The 22572-nt window shown below is 38.5% G+C and overlaps 1 protein-coding gene across 21 annotated transcripts in view; it reads left to right on the top strand.

Annotated features, from left to right (window-relative positions):
* Positions 1 to 22572, top strand: part of madd (MAP-kinase activating death domain) — a 64788-nt gene that overhangs the window by 38049 nt on the left and 4167 nt on the right. For 3 of the 21 annotated variants that reach the window (XM_082161088.1, XM_082161106.1, XM_082161102.1), the window contains 21 exons: positions 82 to 180; positions 3771 to 3830; positions 6220 to 6328; positions 7291 to 7477; positions 7577 to 7727; positions 8075 to 8278; positions 9716 to 9772; positions 11355 to 11455; positions 11579 to 11662; positions 12136 to 12294; positions 13363 to 13480; positions 13989 to 14051; positions 14682 to 14802; positions 15166 to 15271; positions 15937 to 16047; positions 16154 to 16261; positions 16364 to 16528; positions 16681 to 16753; positions 17393 to 17499; positions 20185 to 20254; positions 22315 to 22361. In XM_082161088.1, coding sequence (XP_082017214.1) covers positions 82 to 180; positions 3771 to 3830; positions 6220 to 6328; positions 7291 to 7477; positions 7577 to 7727; positions 8075 to 8278; positions 9716 to 9772; positions 11355 to 11455; positions 11579 to 11662; positions 12136 to 12294; positions 13363 to 13480; positions 13989 to 14051; positions 14682 to 14802; positions 15166 to 15271; positions 15937 to 16047; positions 16154 to 16261; positions 16364 to 16528; positions 16681 to 16753; positions 17393 to 17499; positions 20185 to 20254; positions 22315 to 22361 — 2300 coding nt within the window. The other 18 variants (XM_082161089.1, XM_082161095.1, XM_082161104.1 and 15 more) reach the window with 15 other exon arrangements.

Raw genomic sequence — 22572 nt, forward strand, 5'->3', positions numbered from 1 at the left:
TAGGACACTGGACTAAATTTCTGCTATTTTTACAACTCGATTACACTTGTTGTACATTTCTCCTGAATCGCGTATGTGCAGGTAACCTGTATAAAAACCACGGCACCAGTTTCAGTCTCTCCAGTCTGGCTCTGCCTAATAAAGCTCGAGAGAAGAACACACCGTTCCCCAGCCTCAAAGGTACACACATCCCCTCGGATCTCTCCATGTGACCTTCCCGTTCATCCACCCATATGCTCGCCCTGTCTCATTCCTCCAGTCTAGTCCAGTTATCTTCTTCCTCTTCTTCTCTCCAAACCCTTTTGTCTTTTCTAAGGCAGTGTAACTAATGCTTGAATCACTCCAATTAGTCTGAACTTGTATATTAACTCCACTGAAGTTATTTATGAGTCAAATAAGGGTCAAATAAGTACATGTCAAAGTAGTTGTAGAATTAGACAATAATAATTCATTTTTAAAAATCTGTACTTTAAAGAGTTTTTTGCGAACGACTTAAGTCTGTTTAGTACAGGCATTAGGTATAGAAAGACTCCAACCTCAGCTGTTAAAAAGTAAGGAATACTTATTTACTTAAGTTGACTAGTTTTCATTTTTCCACTTTTGTTCTCTTCTTCCTTTATAATTTGTTTTATGTATTTAATTTAAAGAATATTTTAATTTAGATTTAACAGAGGACACAGATGAAGGTTTGTGGGAATGTTACCTGATTTCTTTCTCCCAACCCAAGTGTTATCCAATGTTGCTGCCCTGAAAGTGACGAGTATCATGCCTCCTCTTTCCTCCGAAAAGAAACTGAATAAGTGGGAAATGGTGGAGTAGACTAGGGCTGGAACTAACGATTATTTTTCAATCGATCAATCTATTGATTTACCTAATGGTACTATTTATGACAAAAGATAAGGTTTAGGCCTAATTAGGAAAGGTGTTTACTATGGCTGCGTTCACGGTAACTTTTTTTGGAATTTACTGCAGCAATTGCTTACAAGTGTGAATCCTGAAATGTTTTGTTCATTCAGGAGATTAAAGTAGCTGCTTGAAAATGTTCATTTAGCTGTATGATCAAACATCTGAAGTCACAACCTTATTCTACACCGGACGCGATGCGCCGCGACAAAAGATAGATTATATTCAGTGATGTTGTCGACGACACGACACAACAGTAAACTGATCGTTCTATTTATGACGTACTTCAAGCACTTGTGATACTTCTTCTCATAGGAAGGACAAATGGATTTGCAATGGCTACTTTGTCACGTCCAGAGTACAGGCCCTTGCACACTTGAGTCCGAAATTCGCGTCGGAAATTTTCGCACGTTAAAAAATAAATACGACCTCACGTTATGTCAGTCACGCTTGTACACTGCCTCCGAAACTTCCGTCCGTCCGTCAAAAAAAAAAATCAGGTTCGATTTTCTGCGTTTTTCGCATCCGTAGCAAGCATTTTGAATGGTGTTTTGACAATTCAGAGCCACCGAATCACGAAAGCGGAAAAACGCATGCAATAATTTCGGACTCATGACGCCGCCTTCACACTGGCAGTTGAAATCAGCTCCGTAATACAGAATTTATTTGGTCTCTGTTTAAAAAAAAATCCTTCACTTTCGATATTTTAGTAATAACGGCTGATTTTCAGCATGTTCAGAGTAGCAGCTGCTATCATTGAGGAGCATAAACAGCGCAACAAATCGTCGCATTCCACGCAAATCGACTAATTTACGTAATCAACGTAAATTAATCAACGTTAATTACGTTGACGCGTTGTTCCAGCCCTAGCTAGCGTAGGCATATAGTCACTTTCTAAGCTAGCAACCAAGATTCTTTTTTTTTATTGATCTTGTTGTTATTGTTGACTTTATTTTCTGTTTGTTTATTATTTTGGATGATGTTTGTGTTGCTCAGACGATGGTGATGACAGTCCTGAAAGTCCTGGTATGTTTCATATCTGTAGTTTGCCCTAATGAGAAAACAAATTGCTGTTTATAGTAATATAGACCCTATGAGTCCTGAGAGAACGAGAAACTCTGCCCACTTTTCTCACTCTGAACCTGACTGGCAGACTTGCATTGGTTTCTAACTTCTGTCCTTGATGCTTCCTTTTACACCCTTGAATCTGAACTAAACACCAAACAGCATGTCATGAACTGATAATGTCTGCTATTTCAGGGTTGGAAAATTAAATTTCATGGGACAGCAGTTTGGAACCTCTAAGATGGGGGATATATATGTGCTCACATATATCCGCTATTCCTTTCCTCCTTTCCTCCGTTCCTACTCTGTGATTGTTAGTAATGAACATTTTAATAATGGCACACTTTTTAGTAGACAACAGCCAGCTCATGGTTGCATTTCAAGACATTTTTCTTTCTATTCAGAAAATATTTTTCTGTAGCATCGGAATGATACGATGTTTGACTGCTCCTTGTGTTGTGTGCGGTGTGTTTTTGAAGTGATCTTTCCTTTTATGTGTGTCACCACAATTGGAAACAGAGTTGAGGTCTGTTCCATTTCAATTCCACCTGAGCTCCCTGGGTGAATTGAAGATAACAAAACCACAATGGGAGAAGTGCAGTCGCTCAGTACATTTCAAGCTCTGGTCAGGTACAGAACTGGAATGTAGTTTCCACTAAACTTGGATGGTGAATTTCCACCCAAGTCTCAGTAAAGGAGACTTTGAAGTCTGGTGGTTGTGGTGTTTTAAAATAAATCGATGGTATGTCAAGGATTGTAGCTTGTATGCACAGAAAGTGTGCAGCTTACAGCAGAGAATAGCAATGCTGCTTTTAGAGCCGGGTACAGGAGAAAACCAATAGAGCCCTGCAGGAGACTAAACCACACTGCATTCCAGCTAGCATGTCGACTGGTAATGACTTTTTTCTTTCTTTTAATGTTCAGTGAACACACACATACCCCTTTTCACTGTCAAAACAGAGGAACAACAAATGGCCATCTCTAGTGTCTCTATTGAACAAACAATCCCTCTAGAAGTTACATCGTGCCAATTTGAAGAATGTGCTCTTGGTCTTTTTTTCCTTCAACTTTTTTGGAGGTATGGACATTGCACTTGATGAATGCAAGCTTGCGGTTTATTGTGGAGGGGAGTGGTTTAAGTGGACTAAATGATTAGAGAGATGTTGTTTTCACAGAAAGATCAGGTTATGACATTTTTGATTAAACATGATGAGGTAAAAAAAAAAGAAGAAACATAGGCATAAATTATTTATTCACTGTAATATGTAGAACATGCATTTACAAATTAGATTTTCATTGCATGCTGACTTTCAAATTTGTTTTAATTATTTATTAAATTAATCGCACGTTACATGTTTTTAAAAGCACTAAGCGGTTATTTATGGCTGAAACATTATATTATTAAATTCTAATATTAATATCTAATATGAATAATTCTGTTTATTATATCCAATAGTTTTTGCTCGTTTTATGAATGGAGTTTTGTAGAACTGCTTCATTCTTTCATTAATCACATGTAATCATAGTTAATCAAGACCTTCCAAATCACAAGATATTCTGACTAAATGTAAGTCTGGAATGCTCAACTAAAATACTTATCTTTTTCTGAAGTCTGCCTTTCTCTTATTTCTCTCTCTCTCTCTTTCATATTCCATGCTCTCTGCTGGTTTTCTCTGTTGTTATATGTACATGTGTTCGACGCTTGTGGTTGTGGGTTGATGTTTGGACTGGTTCTGTCTGGGCCGGTTTTGTTCTCTGTCCCCTCTTTGACCCCCTGCACTAATTCTGGCTTCTGTGTCCAGTATTTGGGCTAAATTCTCTTATGGAGATTGTAACAGAGATCGGCCCGGGGAGCGGAGAAGGTGGGTTCCGCCCTTTGCTGCGTGAGCTGCATGCTTCTCCAAAGCCAGTCAGCTACATCTCCCAGCATCCTGTTCCACCATTGCTTCCTCATTCCTCACCTTCGACTGTCACCTTTTGTTGGATGTCAGTCACTGTGATTGTAACCGTTTGACTCTTTTGTTCACATGCATCATGTCTTCTGTTGATGGACTGGGCCTGTAGAATAGGACTGCTGTTATGTCATATAGAGAGATTGATGTCTGTGAGACTTAGGATCAGACTATAGGATCATATATACAGTATATGACCAGATAGTGAAGGAAAAGCCCAAAAGTATTCGCGATACTGCTGTGATACTGCTTAAAAAGTATCTCATGATGTTTGTTGAGGGAATGTCCAGAATGTGCAGATCTGTAATCTATGCAGAATAAGCAGAAAATGGCTACTTGGACCGTATTTTATTTATTTGAAAATGAATGGGCTGATTTGATGAAAAAATGTGCAATTAACTGGTCTTTATCGCATGATAATAACCTATTGACTGTACATTATAGTTTGGGGTTTGTAAGACTCTTATGCTCACCAAGGCTGTATTTATTTAATCAAAAATACAATAAATTCAAATACAGTAAATATAGTAATATTGTGAAATATTACAATTTAGAGTAACTTATTGCAAGTTAGTAATAATTACTATAAGATTACAGTTTAATATTACAGCTTATTACAGAAATGGTTAGTTTATCTCAAGGTGTCCTTGTTACAGTGTAATTATACATTTAAATACTGCGTAATATTAATTAACTACATGTAATTACTAGGGTTTGGATAAGGTTTGGTTTAGGGTTAGTTGCATGTAATTATGCATAATGTATAGTAATTACTACAGAAACTACATGTAAAATGTAACAAGGACACTAAAATAAAGTGTTACCCAAAAATTATTACAATTTAGAGTTAGTTTTTTGTTTTGTTTTTTGTTTTATTCCTGTGATGGCAAAGATGAATTTTCAGAAATCTTCATTTTAGATCTTTCAGAAATCATTCAGGAAACTCACATATTTTTTATTGTCATTGTTGAAAAGTCTTTGAAAACGCCGATTAATATTTTTGTGGAAACTGTACAAAATGTTCAGGATATTTTGATGAGAAGAAAGAAAGAAAGAAAGAAAGAAAGACATTTATTTTATAACATTGTAAATGTGTTTTACGGTTACATTTGATTAATTTAATGCATCCTTGCTGGCCTCAAACTTTTGAACCGTAGAATATATATAAAGGACATATACTAGATATATGATATATTATGAGGTGTAATGCAGCTTATCACAGTAGAGCTGCAGTGCACTGAGCCACGTGAATGATTAGCTGTGAATGATTAGCTATATTCAGCATAGATAGTTTATCTCATTAAATAACAATGGTATTCTCTGTTTTAAATGACTGATCCTCCTAGCAGGCTTCAATACATAATTAATGCATTTGGTTTTACTCCTATAAATTGTTTCAAAATGCATCTTTGGCAAGTTTGTAATAGCATATAGTTATTCATACATGTAAAATGTGTGTGAACATGGCTGTCTTTTAATGCCCTTATATGTAGCACAAGCCATCAATACACTGGCTGTGCTTTATGCATGTGAGTCTTTAGATCTATGCACAGAGGCTGGATAGACACACACACACACACACACACACACACACTGAATTGTTTTGTGTGTGTTAGTGTATGTGCTGTTGCCGTACACTCACAGCTATAGGAAGTGTGTGTTGTATGATCATCTAAACTGAGAGGGCTTATTTAATTATTTTTGCTGTGTTGTTTCTTATTGCCATCCAGTCTGTTTCTCACTCACACATTCTTCCACTCATTTTTCTCACTCTGTTCTTTGCCTGTATGTGTGTGTTTGCACCAACCAGCGTCATTGCTCCTGTACTGTAGCTCTCCTTACTGCTCCAGTCCTTGAGTCGCCCGCTGTCAACGTTAGCATCATTAGTCATGTAATACCCCCCATACTGCAGTGTCCAAAATACTGTGGTGCAAAGGAATATCTGCAAGTTTCAAGTCAAAAGCTGTGTGTGTGTGTTGTCCTTTACTTATATTGATTCTATACTATTACCAGACACAAGATTAAAACATCTGTGGGGGCCTTAGACTGCATTGTGTGTCTTAATGCTGTAGTCATTGTGTTTCTGCTGTGGTGATTTTAGATGTGTGTTTTCAAGTGAAATGTGAATTTTTAACTAAAGATTTAAAATGAATTCACTCTTTTGTGTGCGTGCGTACGCGTGTAGGGGGGTAGGTTGGTGGATGGGTGGGTATTGACACATGGAAGCAGGTTCCATGTGACAGGCATACATACATATAAGGTCTATATCCAGTCTGACAAAGTGAATGTTCTGTTATAGGGGCACGAGCTCCCAGAGCACTGGTAGATCAGAAATCCTCTGTTATTAAGCACAGCCCCACCGTCAAGAGAGAGTCTCCATCTCCTCAGGGCAGAGCCAACAACACCAGGTACTGCATATTTCTTCATTTATGCACTATTATCCAATACATCTTGCAAATTAGACAAATACAAGCAGATGTGATTAATCCAAATGAAAAAAGTTGTAAGAGTAGTGCTACCATACTTATGGTAGGGGGTAATTATGATAAATGTTTTTTCAGGATTCTTTCATGAATAGAAAGTTCGGTAACACTTTAGTTTAGGGTTCAATTCAACACTATTACCTAGTTGCTTATTAGCATTCATATAACTAGGATATTGGCTGTATATTAGTACATAAAGCACATATTAATGCCTTATTCTGCATGGCCTTATTCTGCATGACCTTATTCTACATCCCTTAATCCTACCCTATACATAAAAACTTAACAACCTTACTAAGTATTAGTAAGCAGTAATTAGGAGTTTATTGAAGGGAAAGTCATAGTTAATAGTGAGAACTGGACCCTAATCTAAAGTGTGACCATAAGTTCAAAAGAACATCATTTATTTGAAATAGAAATATTTTTAACATCATAAACATCATTGACACTTTTGATCAATTAAATGCATAACTGAATGAATAAATGAATGTTAGTGTATATACACTCACGTGCCACTTTATTAGGTATACCTTCAGAACTTTCTTAAATCTTCGTGGCATAGATTCAACAAGGTGCTGGAAACATTACTCAGAGATTTTGGTCCATATTGACATGATAGCATCACGCTGTTGCTGCAGATTTGTCGGCTGCACATCCATGATGCAAATCTCCCAATCCACCCTATTCCAAAGTTGCTCTATTGGATTGAGATCTGGTGACTTTGTCACCAACCGTACTACCACTCACTGGATATTTTCTCTATTTTTGGACCAACCCTAGAAATGGTTATGCGTGAAAATCCCAGGATATGAGCAGTTTCTTTTGAGTGCCTATGAAGTGAATATGTGGCTCTTGCTCCATTAAACCTGGTCTTTTATGCTGTGCAGTGAAAACCAGCAGTTTCTTAAGGAGGTGGTCCAGAGTGTGCTCGATGGGCAGGGTGTGGGCTGGCTCAACATGAAGAAGGTACGCCGCCTGCTAGAGAACGAACAGCTGCGTGTCTTTGTGCTGAGTAAACTCAACCGTGCTGTCCAATCAGAGGAAGACCATCAGCAGGAAGTTATAAGAGATGTGGTGAGATAGAAATGACGAGTCAAACAAGTTGATGCTGAGCTGAAGCAAAACTAAAGCATGTTTTGTTTATTATATATTTTTGTGTACCTATACGTATAGGAGATAAACAGGAAAGTGTACAAAGGCATGTTGGACCTATTGAAGTGCACAGTGTCCAGTTTGGAGCACTCTTACACTAATGCTGGCCTAGGAGGCATGGCCAGCGTCTTCAGTCTGCTAGAGATAGCGCGCACCCACTATCAAACCAAAGGTAACCTTCATTTGAATGTCAAAATTAAGAAAAAATCGTAATGTTTAGCATTAAACGTGGTTTCCGCCTGCAGTCAGACCAATAGATATATAACAACACAAAGAGTTTCCACTTTCTTGAAGGTTCTTGTTCCTCTTCTTCACAGCCATGTGCAGCTTGGTGTCAGTCACTCTACAAGCTATTTACATAATCTTGGGTTTCAGCCTTTTTTCCATATTTGTTTAGAGAAATCACCTGTAACCTACCTTAAATTTTACTTCTATCCCTTTGTCTCCATGTGTCTTTGCTATTTCCTTTTCTTTCTATTTCCCTGCTCTATTTCCTCTGTGCCCGCTTGTGGCTCACAGACCTAGACAAGCGGAAACGGAGTCCCACAGAGGGGATTAACAGCCCAGGCAGTAAGGAGAGCCCATCAGGCCGAATGGAGAGCGCCAGGGCGGCAGGCGTGCTCCTGGTACCCCGTATACAATTGCCGCCACCCTCCTCTGGAAAATCGCCACGGCAGTTTGATACACGGAGTCTAAACGAAGAGAATTTTATTGCCTCTATTGGTGTGTAAACAGCAGTCCTCATTGCATGCCCCCCCCCCCCCTTCTCGCTGCTTGTTATGTTCCCTGAGCTCTCTGGGGGCCACGTGTCCCTTAGGGCCGCTTCCTCTATTTCATTAACTGTCTACACTGACTTTGTGCCAAAACTTAAGAACTACAATGGCTCAAGTGTTCCCTCACCTGAAAATGTTAATTCTGTCATCATTTACTCATCCTCATGCCATTCCAAACCTGTATGACTGACTTTCTTCTGCAGAACAAAAAAAAATCGACTTTTCTGTTCTACAGAAGAAATAAAGTCACACAGATTTAAAACGACTTGAGGGTAAGTAAATAATGACAGAATTTCATTTTTGAATGAACTCATACATTATAGTATGAGTGATCCTTCCAAAAACATTGACAACTTCTGCAGTTCTGTAGCTTTTGGAGCCAACAAATATTTTAAGGGGGCATTGGTTGGTGTAGACACATTACTGGAATATTGTGATGCATACGAACCTAATTTACGTAGACAACTTCCGGAATGTTCAGCGTGTGTTTTTTCAAATCCTGTTTGCCAGTCCTGACTCACCTTAAATCCATTAGATGCATGTTAGTGAAAGACTCTATGTAGCCGAGAGTGAAATAGTGGGACGGTGAAGGTCTTGGACTGTACCACTACTCTCTATAAAAGGGTCCTGAGCTGTTGTTTCCCCTGTTAACAGTCCTATGATGATCCCTAAAGCTAACCTCAGACACCTGCTTCCATTTGAAACACCTGGAGTGGCTTGTGGATTTTTAGGCCCAGGCCTCTGATTGGCGGTCAAACATGGGTCTGTGTACAGGGGATCGTCCACCACCCCCTCTCCAAACCCCAACTCTCATTACCTTGCCTTGTCTGTCCTTCGGTAATAATGCACCTGCAATTCTACGGAATGTCTTTGAGACTGCACGCCCTGCTTTTGCTACACCTCATTTCACTCACCAGCTGTGAGGCTGATTTGTCGTTCTCATCTCACGCCTTTTGCACCTCCCAGACCATCCACCCTCACCTTGGAGAGCCATTGCCCATTATGGATGACAAGAATGGGGAAAGAAATCCAAGACATGAGGCTGATTTTGTGTTAAATCCATCATTTTGGCTCTTCAGGAACAGGGTTGCATAGCTTAGGATGTTTTGTAATGGGACCCGTAATGGGACCCCACTAGATTTAAATGATTGGATGGTTTTACAAGACATCAGATCCTTCATTTAGATTGCATATTGCTATGCGGACATTGCAAAACATCCTTACATTTTGAAAATGAGACTTTGCACTTGATCAGTTTTATTTATTGTTTTTTTATTTATTATTATTTTTCTCTTAAAAACAGCTCATCCTCCATATCTGACAATTCAACCGGCTCTCTGATTCTCTCTCTGTCTTTCTCTCCTTGCTTGCAATGCATCTTGGGTAGAATTGTGGAGCAAGCACCAGGATAACAGAAAGCAAAAAGCTTTGGAAAAAGAACAGAGTAAGATCACTTCCCTAAGCACCCAATTAGACTTTCCTTTGCAGAACTGCAAAACAGGGAATCTGTCCTTCTACCTGCACCAGTCCTCTTCCCTTAAACCACTTTCTATTGTGGGTAGAAACAGAATCTGCCCCCAAATACTCAGCTACTTCTCAAAAAGCCCATTTAGACATGTGGCCCAAACATTTTGTCAAGGAAGGTATATATACGGTACATAGGTATATAGATGCAAAGTTAAAATGGCAATCCATCCAAAGTAAATTTTGAGGTATAAAATAAGCCCTGTACATATTGAAATGGAATCAGTATTTGGGCCAATATTTCTAAGTGTGCAGACTCTTGACTAGGGATGTGCATTTTGGTTCATTTGCCTGCTTGAGTACTTGACAGATATTGAGTACTTGTGTAAGAAAGTCTTTTTTGCAATTCTATCGCGTCTTAGTATTTTTTTTTACGTATCACTCAGTGTTTTTATGATTTGAGTAATTTTATTTATTTTTACTTGTTTAAAATAGTTCTTGACCCCTGGGCTAGAATGCGTTCCTGTGAATACACAGTGTTCTAAGCGCCGTTGCTCACGCGGACTGAAAGTCAAGACTCTGTGTATAGGTGCCTTCCAATCAAAGCAATCACACTGCAAAGTACCACCTGATATTCTGTTTTAACCAATCACAAAATAATTATTAATCAATGCTATCACTTCCCAGTACTCAGGTACTCATGCCCATTCCTACTCTTGACTGATTTGCTCTGTGTTTTACTTGGCAACTTGTCATTTGTTTAAAGCATTCATATTTTTCAACCGTGATTGAGTAGATTTATCTCACATGTACTTAGATTTTTCGAGGAGATTAGCATTTCTTTTTTTTCCTTTTTTTTACAGTTACTTCTCAGTGATTGACACTGAACACAGGCATACATTGTCTTTGGTTTTAGGTTTTCCACCTAATTTTACTTATACTTAATATATTTTTATGCAAGTATGAGATGTGAGATAAACTACAATCATGTCAGATTTCAGTTACTTGTTTCAGTCGAGTATTAAAAGAGTTTCAAAGATCACATGCATTCTGTTTCACTTGGCTAATTTTACAGTGGAAGATTTGGAGTACAGCTTAAGTATTATTTTTTTGGTATTGATGCCTCGTACAGCGTAATCAGTTGTAACCAAGTTGAGGTTTGCAAGCACAATATAGGTTTCTTCATTTAAGAAGCAGTGAGTGCGCTAGTAGCATCTGAAGCTTCCTCCTGTTCGATTAGTTGACTGTGTTTGCCTGCATGTCTGACTGCTTTTGTCTAGCATTACTGTGTGTGAACTGATCTGGCCCACTGTCAGCTGATGTGCTTCTGTGAGTTTCCCCAATATGACCCCAAGCATTATTTGTGTCTGTCTGTCTGCTCAGCATAGTCTAATAATGAGTTGCAGCTGGCTGAAATGGCATTATTCCCCACGATGAAACCGATAACTTTCATGTCGCTCTGTAGAACAGAGATGGCTTCAGCTCACTGTTAGTCATGTGATGTCCCAGAATGCAGAGCAGAGAGTTAATGGATGGAAAAGCTGATTGTATGTTTCCTACAGGGGCCGATGGAGCAAAACAGCGTCTAGAAGGTGGAGACACTGATGAAAAGAAATCACAGATCAGTGCTGACAGTGGCCTCAGTGTGACTTCTGGTTCACAGGTTGGTGTTAACCTAATATCACAATGTAAATCGACTGTTTTATTTTATTTTGAAGTTGAATGCATGCAAATATACCTATGCATAGTATTTCATGTATGTTCTTCATGCTTATCCCTTCTCCAGAAGAGTGATACAGAGTCCCTGGCGAGCTCCGAGCCTCCTGCTCTGACGAGAAGCAACAGTCAGGACTCAGAGGCTAGCACAGTGGTAGGGCACGGCCAATACTGAGACGGCCAAAACTCAATCTGTATATCCAAATTATATGTAGTTCCCACTGACAGTTCTCTTACAGCTTTTACAGTCTTGTTCTTTCTTTCTTTCTTTCTTTCTTTCTTTCTTTCTTTCTTTCTTTCTTTCTGTCTTTCTTTCTTTCTTTCTTGCCTTATAGACATGTTTGTTACTTTCTCTTTGTGCTCATGGATAGTTCACTTAAAAATGTGTCATCATTTACTCAAATAAATGCAGCCTTGGTGAGCGTAAGAGACTTCTTAAAAAAAAAATAAAAAAATCATACCAACCCAAAACATTGGAACAGTAGTGTAAAAAAAAGAAGAAATTTTAATTTATTTTGTTTCACAGATATGTTTGTTTCATTCATATATATACTGTACATATAGTAAATTTTTTCCCCTTTAAGAGGTCATAAAATCTCTTGCTGATCTCTGACTTTGGATCTGTAGGTGAGTAACAGCTCAGGTGAAACACTGGGTGCGGACAGCGACCTGAGCAGCACAGCTGGAGACGGCCAGACGGGAAGACATGCTCAACATCTCAACCTGTCCCGTGGCACACTGTCCGACAGCGAGATTGAGACCAACCCTGCGACCAGCTCTGTGTTTGTGAGCATCTCTTTCATATCCATATCCACAGGCTTAGTTGCAGTCATCCTCACTATGTCAAAACTGAATGAGTCTTGTGGAAGAACATTGTAGCCGGATCTACTTCTCTCTGTTTATGGATATGACGAGTCACACAGGTACTGGGTTACTCTGCTGCGGTTGTCAGTAGGTTGTCGCTGCGCTGGTGTAAAATATAGGCATACCGTAGTCATTTATGATAAGGCAAAAACACGGTTTGGAAGATGGATTCATGATGTACTCGCTTATTATATACATTTTTAAAGTTTTGCCCAAAACAAGTTACATTGTGTTCCATTGCGTCTAGAAATCTAGACGCACCCTAGTGGCAGCAAATTTTATTTTGCAGCCAGTGTCGTCTAGCAACTCTCCGTTGGCTTGCGAGCTGGAAAAAGCAAACTCTAGTCAGGCCAATCACTTTGTGTATAGAGTCGGTGGGCGGGCTTAACATAATGACGGCAGAGTTGTGACGGTTCTGCGTGAATTCCCTGCTACTTGAAAACAAAGAAGATGGCTGCTGCTGCTGGCGAACAGTGGTCTTTCGAATCGGCTTTGGCCGCGACTCTGGAAGACTTGAAGTTAAGCTTTTCTTTGAGAAAAGAACAAAGAATGGCACTGAAGTCATTCTTAAAAAAGGAAGATGTGTTCAGAGTTTTGCCGACCGGATACAGCAAAAGTTTAATCTATCAACTAGCTCCGCTGGTGGGAAAACGCTATGGTTGGTTATAGCGCTATCCTATTGCGTGCAGAGGGAATTTGAAAGACAACCGTTTATCCCGCCCCTCGGATTGAGCCCTGCCAATGGTGTGTTCCCAGACCCAACATCTTGATGTGGGTCTGGCTTGTCAGGCTAACATTGTGTACCTTTAAAGACCAAACAAATTTCGACTGACCATGTGGCAACAAATAAAATAATGAATATATGATATACATATTTTAATATTTGTTCATATATACTGCTGTCCAATGGTTGATCAAATAAATGTGTCTTTGCTGAATAAAACCATGAATTTCTTACCCCAAACATTTATTCGGTTGTTTCTCGTATAGGGCAAGACCCATATGCTGAAGCCAGGAGTGAAGGGACCTGTTAGTGTCAATAAGGAAGCACCAGCACCGCCCCTTGAGGATGTTAGCATGAGGATCTACCTGTGTGAGGGGCTGCTGGGTAAGAGTTAATCTTCCTCCTTAATCCATTCAGCATTCATTTCCTTACATTCATTTTGTTTGTTCTCGCACTTTTTTTTTTTTTTTCTTCTTCCATGTCCTTACTCACTGCTTTAGTAATCAGCTCTGCTGTATTTTCCAATGTCCATGTTAATTCAGAATTATGAGGTATTTCCAAAAGTTGTCTCTGTTTGCTTTCCATAATCTCAATGTTTAAAAATTGTGTCCGCTGCACAGAACAATCCTTTATTAATGTCTAGATTCTGTTTGCAACAGTTAATTCTGTTAACCATGCTTACATACTGACCACTACAGCTTCTCTGTTAATTTGTTCCAAATAAGTCCTCGTATTAACCAGCATGTGATGTATTACTGGTTTGAATATCCCTTACAGCACACAGCTTTGCTTCTAATACTCTAACACTTTCTTTGCCTCTTGTACTGCGGCCTCCTCTTTTTCCCTCTCTCTCTTCTTTTTCTTTTTTTCGCCTCCATTTAATGCCACGAAGGGCGAGATAAAAGCTCAGTTTGGGACCAACTGGAGGATGCTGCCATGGAAACCTTTTCTCTGAGTATGGATAAACTGTGACCTTTGACATTTTGGATGCGTGTATTTTGGGATTGTAGTATTAGACACTTCGTGCCTTCCCTCACATCCATACTATGACTGTGTGTTTTAGCCTTATATGGAGCATGTAGGGTGTTTGTTTGTTTGTTTTATTATAAATATTTGAATGTATTGGTGTGTGCATGGTATTATTTGCAAATTTGCATGAATGTATGGTCAATTTATGGTGCTTGTACCTGAAATTTGATAAGAGAATTAATACACAAACCAGACCGATCAGATAAGCCAATTTTATTTTGTAATTGAATGTGTTTGTGTGAAATTGAGGGGTGATAAAAGCTGCTTGAGAGTATGTGAATGCTGAAACAATAAGCAGATGTATGGAGGCGTGTGTTAACTCTGTGTTAACTCTATTTATTACAGCATGCTGTGTAGTTGCTTTGGCTTTGCTTGAACTGTCTGTGTTTTCATTTCTGTAGGGTTTTTAGTGTAATATCCAAATCATTTTAGTTTTATAACTTTATGGTTTTGAACATCTGACGTTTACCTTAATAAATGTTCATGCTGGCATGTTGAATTGAGTTGAAATATTGTTTTATTCAAGTTAAGAGTTAAAATGTTTATGTATGTGTAGGTAAGGAGCGCTCTACTCTGTGGGATCAGGTGCAGTTCTGGGAGGATGCCTACTTGGATGCCGTAATGTTGGAACGGGAAGGAATGGGGATGGATCAGGGACCACAAGAAATGATTGACAGGTTAGTGTGTTCTGTAAGTGTTCACACTGATTCAAAAGCAATAAAAACAACACAAAATAGGTATAAAAGCTAGCCCAACATGAATTTCACCCTTCAGAATTGTCTGATTTGAAAAGTATACATACAGTATCTCAATGAAAGCACAATGCATACTGGTTGTTCACATGCTTTCAAGCTAATTACACCCATCTGACACTGCTTGAATGTTTTTCATATGTTCCACTCTATAAAATGACAACATTTTGCTATGGTTTGAATTAGCTTTAAGCTATAAGCTTTTTGGTCATGCTAGGATTCAGATGTAAACTGTGCTGTTGTATTTTGATTACGCTGTCCAAACATGACTGTGCTGTGGTCTATCAGATATCTGTCTCTGGGAGATCATGACCGCAAGAGACTGGAGGACGATGAGGACAGACTACTGTCCACTCTCCTGCACAACATGATCGCCTACATGCTTATGATGAAGGTATACACAAACACTCACTCTCATTCCTTCGAATATACTTGAATTAATACGGATATTAGTGAACAGTTTGGGGTAAGAAATCAATGCTTTTATTCAAACGAATGATTACATTTGAATCAAATGTTTATTGTAGTTTTGATACCGTTTTAACAATGTATGTATAGATTAATAGATTTTGTTGTTGTAAAGAAATAAAAACTTGTATTCACCAAGGACGCATTCATTTGATCAAAAGTCCCTGTAAAGAAATTTAAATACATTTTCTTTAAAACAAATGCTGTTTTTTGTTGTTGTTTTTTTAACTTTCTTTTCATCAAAGAATCCTGAACAAAGAGTACATGATTTCTACTAAAATATCAAGCAGCATAATTGTTTTCAACATTAATAAAAAAATAAGTTTCAAATCAGCAATGATGTCTGTATAATCGTGTGACATTGAAGACTGGAGTAATGGCTGCTGAAAATTCTGCTTTGCCATCATAGGAATAAAATACATTTTGAATTGTAATAATATTTCACAATATTACTGTTTTTACTGTATTTTTGATCAAATAAATGCAGCCTTGGTGGGCATAAGAGACTTGTTTCAAAAACATGAAATGTTTTGCTGACCCCAAACTTTTGTTCGGTCATGTACTCAAACTATTACTGCTCCATTTGTCTAGGTCAGTAAAAATGACATTAGGAAGAAGGTACGGCGTCTTATGGGGAAATCTCACATCGGCCTCACACACAGTCAAGAGGTCAATGAAGTCCTGGACCGCCTTGCAAATTTGGTAAGAGCTGGTCAGATGAACCGTTGCAGCTGTTGCATGTAAGCCAGTAGCCGAACAAATTATGATCAGGTTATGAGTGATTGACCGATTGTGCGTTTTGCTGCAGAGTGGCCGAGAGCTTTCCCTCAGGCCAAGTGGAAGCCGGCACATTAAGAAGCAGACATTTGTTGTGCATGCTGGGACTGATACAACTGGTGACATATTTTTCATGGAGGTAGGAGTTTTGTGTGTCTGCAATGCATGCCTCCTTGTCTGCATGAAAATATATTGTAAATGAGCATTCAGTCCTTCTTTCCTCTTCCTCGTGTGTGTTTAGGTGTGTGACGACTGCATCGTCTTGCGCAGTAACATTGGCACAGTCTATGAGCGCTGGTGGTATGAGAAGCTCATTAATATGACCTACTGTCCCAAGACCAAAGTTTTGTGTCTGTGGAGGAGGAACGGCCAAGAGACACAGCTTAACAAGTTCTACACCAAGAAGGTGAGACGAACATCAATGCAAAGGCATACTGTAGTACACACATCCCCTCTCACTCTCAATTCACAGATTATGCATTGTGTCAGTATTGTTTCTAGTGTATTTAAGTCTCAATTACTGCACTTCACCTCTCTTTCTGTGTTTTTTGTGTTAAGTGTCGGGAACTGTACTACTGTGTTAAAGACAGCATGGAGCGTGCTGCTGCACGACAACAAAGCATCAAACCAGGTACATTGTGTTTTTTGTACACTACACTTCAAAAGGTTTGGGGTTGGTAAGATATAAAAATAAAAAATAAAATTTATTGAAAGTCTTCGGTTTCATAAAAATAAAAAGTATAGTAAAAACAGTATACTGTATATTGTGAAATACTACGATAATACTACTGGAGCCATTACTCTAGTCTTCAGTGTCACATGATCCTTAAGAAATCTAATATGGTAATATGATGTAATTTGTGCTGCCTAATATTTTTTGTGGAAACCGTAATGCATTGTTTTCACGATTCTTTGATGAATGTAAAGTTCAAAAGAAAAGCATTTCTTTAAACTATAAATCTTTTGTAACATTATACATGCCTTTACTGTTATTTTTGATCAATTTAATGTCTTTGCTGAATAAAAAGTATTAATTTTATTTTAACAAATCTTACTGACCCCAATTTTTTTTGCACTGGTAGTGTATGTGTTTGCAGGGTAAATTTAGGTAAAATGGGCCACTTTTTGACAATCATCTCAATAAAAGTGGCCTAATAATTTACCTGAATTCACCCTTTTGTTTGTTTTTAAATATAAAATCTTCTTCTTGTTCAAATTTTTTTTTCCCTGAAATCAGTCTCTCTTTTTTTGTGTGTGTTTCTGTGTGTAGGTCCAGAGCTGGGAGGCGAGTTTCCGGTTCAGGACATGAAGACAGGGGAGGGTGGTCTCCTTCAGGTCACGCTGGAAGGCATCAACCTCAAATTTATGCACAGCCAGGTAAGAGGTGTCGCCTTTATCGTAATCATGACAAAGTGCTTGCCAAATTCAGCACCAACCCTTCCTCTCATTCTCAATCCATTCATTCCCCTGTTTCTCTTTTCTGCCACTTCTTGTCTAAACTCATCTCATCACCTCTCCATAGCTCTTCTCCTTCCTCTCACTCTTTCTTTCTATTTGTGCCTTCCTTCCTCTGAGAAGTTTTTTGGAACAACTCACAAAGTAACAAAAAAATGGGCTGCATAATTAAATACACAGTCAAATCTAAACTCTAAAATAAATGAAAAGCTGGAAGCTTTTTAAAAATGTCTGGAAGCTTTGTTCCTGAAGAATCTCTTTAGAGGAATAGCTGTTGTTGTTGTCGTTGTTTTTTGGCTTTATTTGCTGGATGTTTGTTTTTGGGTTGCTTAATCACAAGCAGAGATTTACTTTTTCAAATGTCAGAACATTCCACCCGCTGTGTGTGTGAGTATGACGTGTTAATGGTCACAGCGCCCGGCTCTGGTCCTTACGGTTTGTGAGTTTTGGTGTGATGTCGGTTTGTTGTGGTGTGCCAGAGGTAAGACGTAGAACCTTGTGCAAAACATTTTTAAAAAAGGTCATGTACAAAATACATTGCTGGGGAGGTTTAAAAAAATACATTTCTTATTTAAAACCACTTTAGGGAGGTTTAGTTGTATACTTGACCAAGTATTTTTTTTAAAAGCTTTAAATTGGTTCTAATGGAAGACAATCATGTAATAGTTCTTAATAAACCTGATTTTATAGATGCCACTTGTGATTAAGACCATATGGCCTCCTTCTGTGACCTAATACCACTGTTCTGGGACCATTTAACCTAGTTAATTTGACACTTGATACACTGCTTTTCATAAAGCACATATGTAAAGAGGGGGACATTTTAAAGAGAAGGGAAACTGACATGAACTGAACGTATTTCTAAAAAACAAAAGTTTTATTTTTGATTAGAAAAAACGCATATTCCAATAGTGAGCTCCCTTAAGGCGAAAAGCAGTAGTTACATAACGCTGATACTCTGGAAAAGACCTATCTTTTGTTCTATCTAACATACTAACTTTTTTTTTAACTGTTTTCCTAGGGCATAGTCTTCAGTTGCTGTAATTACCTAAAGGTATAGTTCTCCAAAAAAAATGAAAATTCTGACATCATTTTCTCACCCTCATGTCATTCCAAGTCTTTATGACTTGCTTTCTTCTGTGCTACATGAAAGGAGATATTTTGATGAATGTTTGTAACCTAAGTTTCGGTTCCCATTGACCATACAATGGAGGTCGATGAAAACCCAAACAGTTTTTTTTGTATGTTCTTCAGAAAAAGGAATGCATACAGATTTGGAATGATATGAGGGTGAGTGATGATGATGACAGAATTTTAATTGTTGGCTGAACTATCCCTTTAATATTTCGTTATGATACATTGGTGCCTCTCTATGGTCACTAGTCAGTTACTTGATTACAGAGTGCTAACAAGAGTCCAGCATTGTTGAAAACTTTAAGAATCCTCTATGTATAGTGTAGTTGTGTGTTGTAATGGTTTTGGCACTATTCTGTTTTGGCTGTAGGCATGTGTGAGGGAGCGGGTCTTCGTTGCTGGTGGAGGAGGCATGGAGGGTAATGGGGTGGGAACACATCAGGGCTTCAAAACGAACGTAAACATAATGGCAGATATTAACAGTTAATGCAATATGACTGTTCTTTCTGGATGGAATCCGTGGTTGTAGTTTAATCCTGTAAGAGTGGGCTCGTAGCACCAGAGGGTGTTTTCTGCTCTTTTTGTCCAATAATAATCCAAACCGTTTCTCTCCCATGCTCTCTCCCCCTGCAAGGAGCGGAAGGTACATAACCTCTGCAGTCTGCTTTTTAGCGTAACATTGTCATTTACTTTTTCATTCTTTTCCTTGTTCTGTAGCTTTTCTGGCAGACGTCACTCTTGTGTGCTTATTTTTTTTTTTTTATGTCTTTTGTATTATTTTCTCTCTCTTTTTGGTTCCTTTTTTGGTCTGTGTCATGTCCTTTTTTTTTCTTTTTCTGATGATGGAATTTTCCATGGATGTCTTTGCATGGGCCCTTTCAGCACGTAGGGGATCAGTGCCATGATTTCGTTCCCACTTTTGGTGCGAATGTTCACAGCTGCAGGTTCATATTAGCTCTTTAGTGCTTCAAAAATACATTTGTTATACAAGTCTCCAGTGCCTCAAGAACACGTTATACTAAATATTGTAGACAAGGATTGTAAATACGAAGTGATTCTCTTTAAAGCGAGACTTTGAATAGTTAGGCTGTTGACTTGATTAATTTAATACAATTTCAAAATTACAAAAATATATACATCTGGGCTTATTTTAACTCTCTAGCATATAAAGAGTCCCATAAATGCTGCTCAGGCGTTGAAACTTTAACAGCTCTCTCCATTTGCGTCACTGGCCCATGTAATCCTGTCAACATGGAAATTTCTCTTTCTGTGCAGTCATATTTTAGTTTTGATAGTTTTTTAACAGCTTGCTTATCATGTTCTTTCTCCGTTTCTCCCTATTTTACAGTTACTTACTGTCCAGATTGTCATCTCTTCAAAAAATACTTTTTGTTTTGTTTTCTCACAAGTGTGTGATTGAGTTGGTAACAGTGTGTCCTGTTGTTTTTTTGTTTGTTTTTTGTTTGTTTTTAGGTTTTCATAGAGCTGAGTCACATTAAAAAGTGCAATACAGTGAAAGGAGTCTTTGTCCTGGAGGAGTTTGGTAATTACCCCCATTTTGATTCTAGGCCTGTACGCGACACAGCAGTAACTCAGTCACATGCAGAGCAGAGAAGTTATCACGTTCAGTACTGTTAGATGTGGCGGTCAGAACGACATGTATGAGCTTCAGGAGCAGAGGTTATAGAAGACAGAAGTAGGACCATAGTTTTAGCTGTTGCTTCATTAATGCACCTTCTGGGGATGAAATGTTACATAAAATGTGATACCTAAAAGGAGCAAGATCCTATCAGCCCGCATAATCCTGTCCCCCTTGGTCCCAAAACCATTTTTTTCTGAGACAACTTTTTTTATGGGCACTCAATTCAGGCCATTAATTATCAATCATGAAAATATGTTCATTGCTGTTTTTTTAACTATATATAGCGATGCACAACATACCAGTATTAGTTTTTTTTTTATTATTATCATTATTTATTTGTCAGTTTAATTGTTGTTGTTCATTTCCTCTTTTTCATACTCTAAAAACTAAAATCAATAATTTTAGGGATTACTACATTATCATGTAGTGTAAATTTTCATTTATTTTCATTTTAATAACATCTAGTTATCGGTTTTAACAAGAAAACAAGTATTACTATCTGTCAAAATCCCTATGTATTATTTCCATATAACACTGTTACCAAAGCTAAAAACATTTCCCTTTCTTTAGCCTAGTGCTAACCTGTTAACTAATGCTAATTTATGTTAACTAATTTGTTCATTTATTAGCTAAAACAAGATATCAAGACAACACACTGATTTGATCAGGCCTGGAGGAAGGGGTAAAGGATTCTGCAAAGATCTTGAACGACAGCAGCAGCAGCTTTGAGAAATAAGCCACCGTTCAAGTTATTCTGTGAATAATTCATTGAGCAGCTTATATTTAGATTACAGTTGTTTCCTCAGATGCATCTTTTGGAAGGAGTCACAGTTTAAATCAAGAATACGGCTTTAATGTTTGTCATAGAGTTTAGATAACAACTAAACCATGCAAAGATCATTCAACTGGTTCTTTTGGAGATCTATATGAAGGGAGTTGTAGTGTATGAAATCTCTTCTGTAGTCATAGGGTCGGCTCTAGACTGGGTTAGTGCTGTGTCTTTGTGCTTCCTTTTTGTAATCCGCCCCTCATCTTTGCTGCTATGAAAACCTTCATTCTCCAGCAGGTAAAGTGCTGTCACCTTTATCTTTTCTTCTTCTCTTCCCTCACCTGTCCTCCTCATTTAACTCTCCATGTGTCATCATCTCTCATACACCCTCTTTCACCACTAATGGCTGTCGATTCCTCATCTGCACTGCACTGCCTTCATGTCAGATGTCGCTTCTCCTAAACTCGAGTTCATACACTCATGCCTGTAGTAAAAGTCATGCCAGTGATGGAAAAACCCAGCAGACCTCGGATTTCCTTCCAACTTCAACTTGCAATGAAATTCCCTCTCTTACTTTCTCTCTCTCTCTCTCTCTCTCTCTCTCTCTCTCTCTCTCTCTCTCTCTCTCTCTCTCTCTCGCTCTCTCTCTCTCGCTCTCTCTCTCTCTCTCTCTCTCTCTCTCTCTCTCTCTCTCTCTCTCTCTCGCTTGCTCGCTCTCTCGCTCACGCTCTCTCTCTCTCTCTCTCTCTGTCTCTCTCTCTCTCTCTCTCTCTCTCTCTCTCTCTCTCGCTCTCTCTCTCTCTTGGATTTCTCCAGCTATCCTCCACCTCGCTTACTCTTTCTTTCTCCTCTTGTGCCTTGATTCAGTTCCCTATTGCATAAGAGTCTCTCAGCTGATGATAAACCCTGTCATATGAACTATATGAGTGCTGCTCTTCTGCTGCAAGATTCAGAGCTAATCTTGCTCCGTCTGAAATATGGCAGGGACAGATATAGATTATTAATAATCATTTGTCATGGGCCGTATTTATGCCTCCCCTCTTCTCTCTCTCTCTCTCTCTCTCTCTCTCTCTCTCTCTCTCTCTATCACTCTTTCTTTCTCTCTGTTTCCGCCCCTTGCCCTTGAATAATTCAAATTTGTTATTCCACTGCTGTTGAACTTTTTATTTTGTGTCTTGCACGGGATTTGCAGTTCCTGAAACTAAAGAAGTGGTGATCCATAAATACAAGACTCCTATGGTAAGATTTCAGGATTCATACAATACTATACACAGTAGGGCTGGGTATCAATCCAGATTTTCAGATTCAATCCGATTCACAAGCTCTTAATTCAATTCTGAATCATTTTATGTGTATTTTGGCCTATTTTGGTTGCATAGCAAACTAAAAACTATTGTTCAAGGACCTTCTACCTTGGTACTGATTCAAACGGATACTGTTTTTTTTGATC

The sequence above is a fragment of the Leuciscus leuciscus genome, assembly GCF_965113295.1.
Source record: "Leuciscus leuciscus genome assembly, chromosome: 2".
NCBI lineage: Eukaryota > Metazoa > Chordata > Actinopteri > Cypriniformes > Leuciscidae > Leuciscus > Leuciscus leuciscus.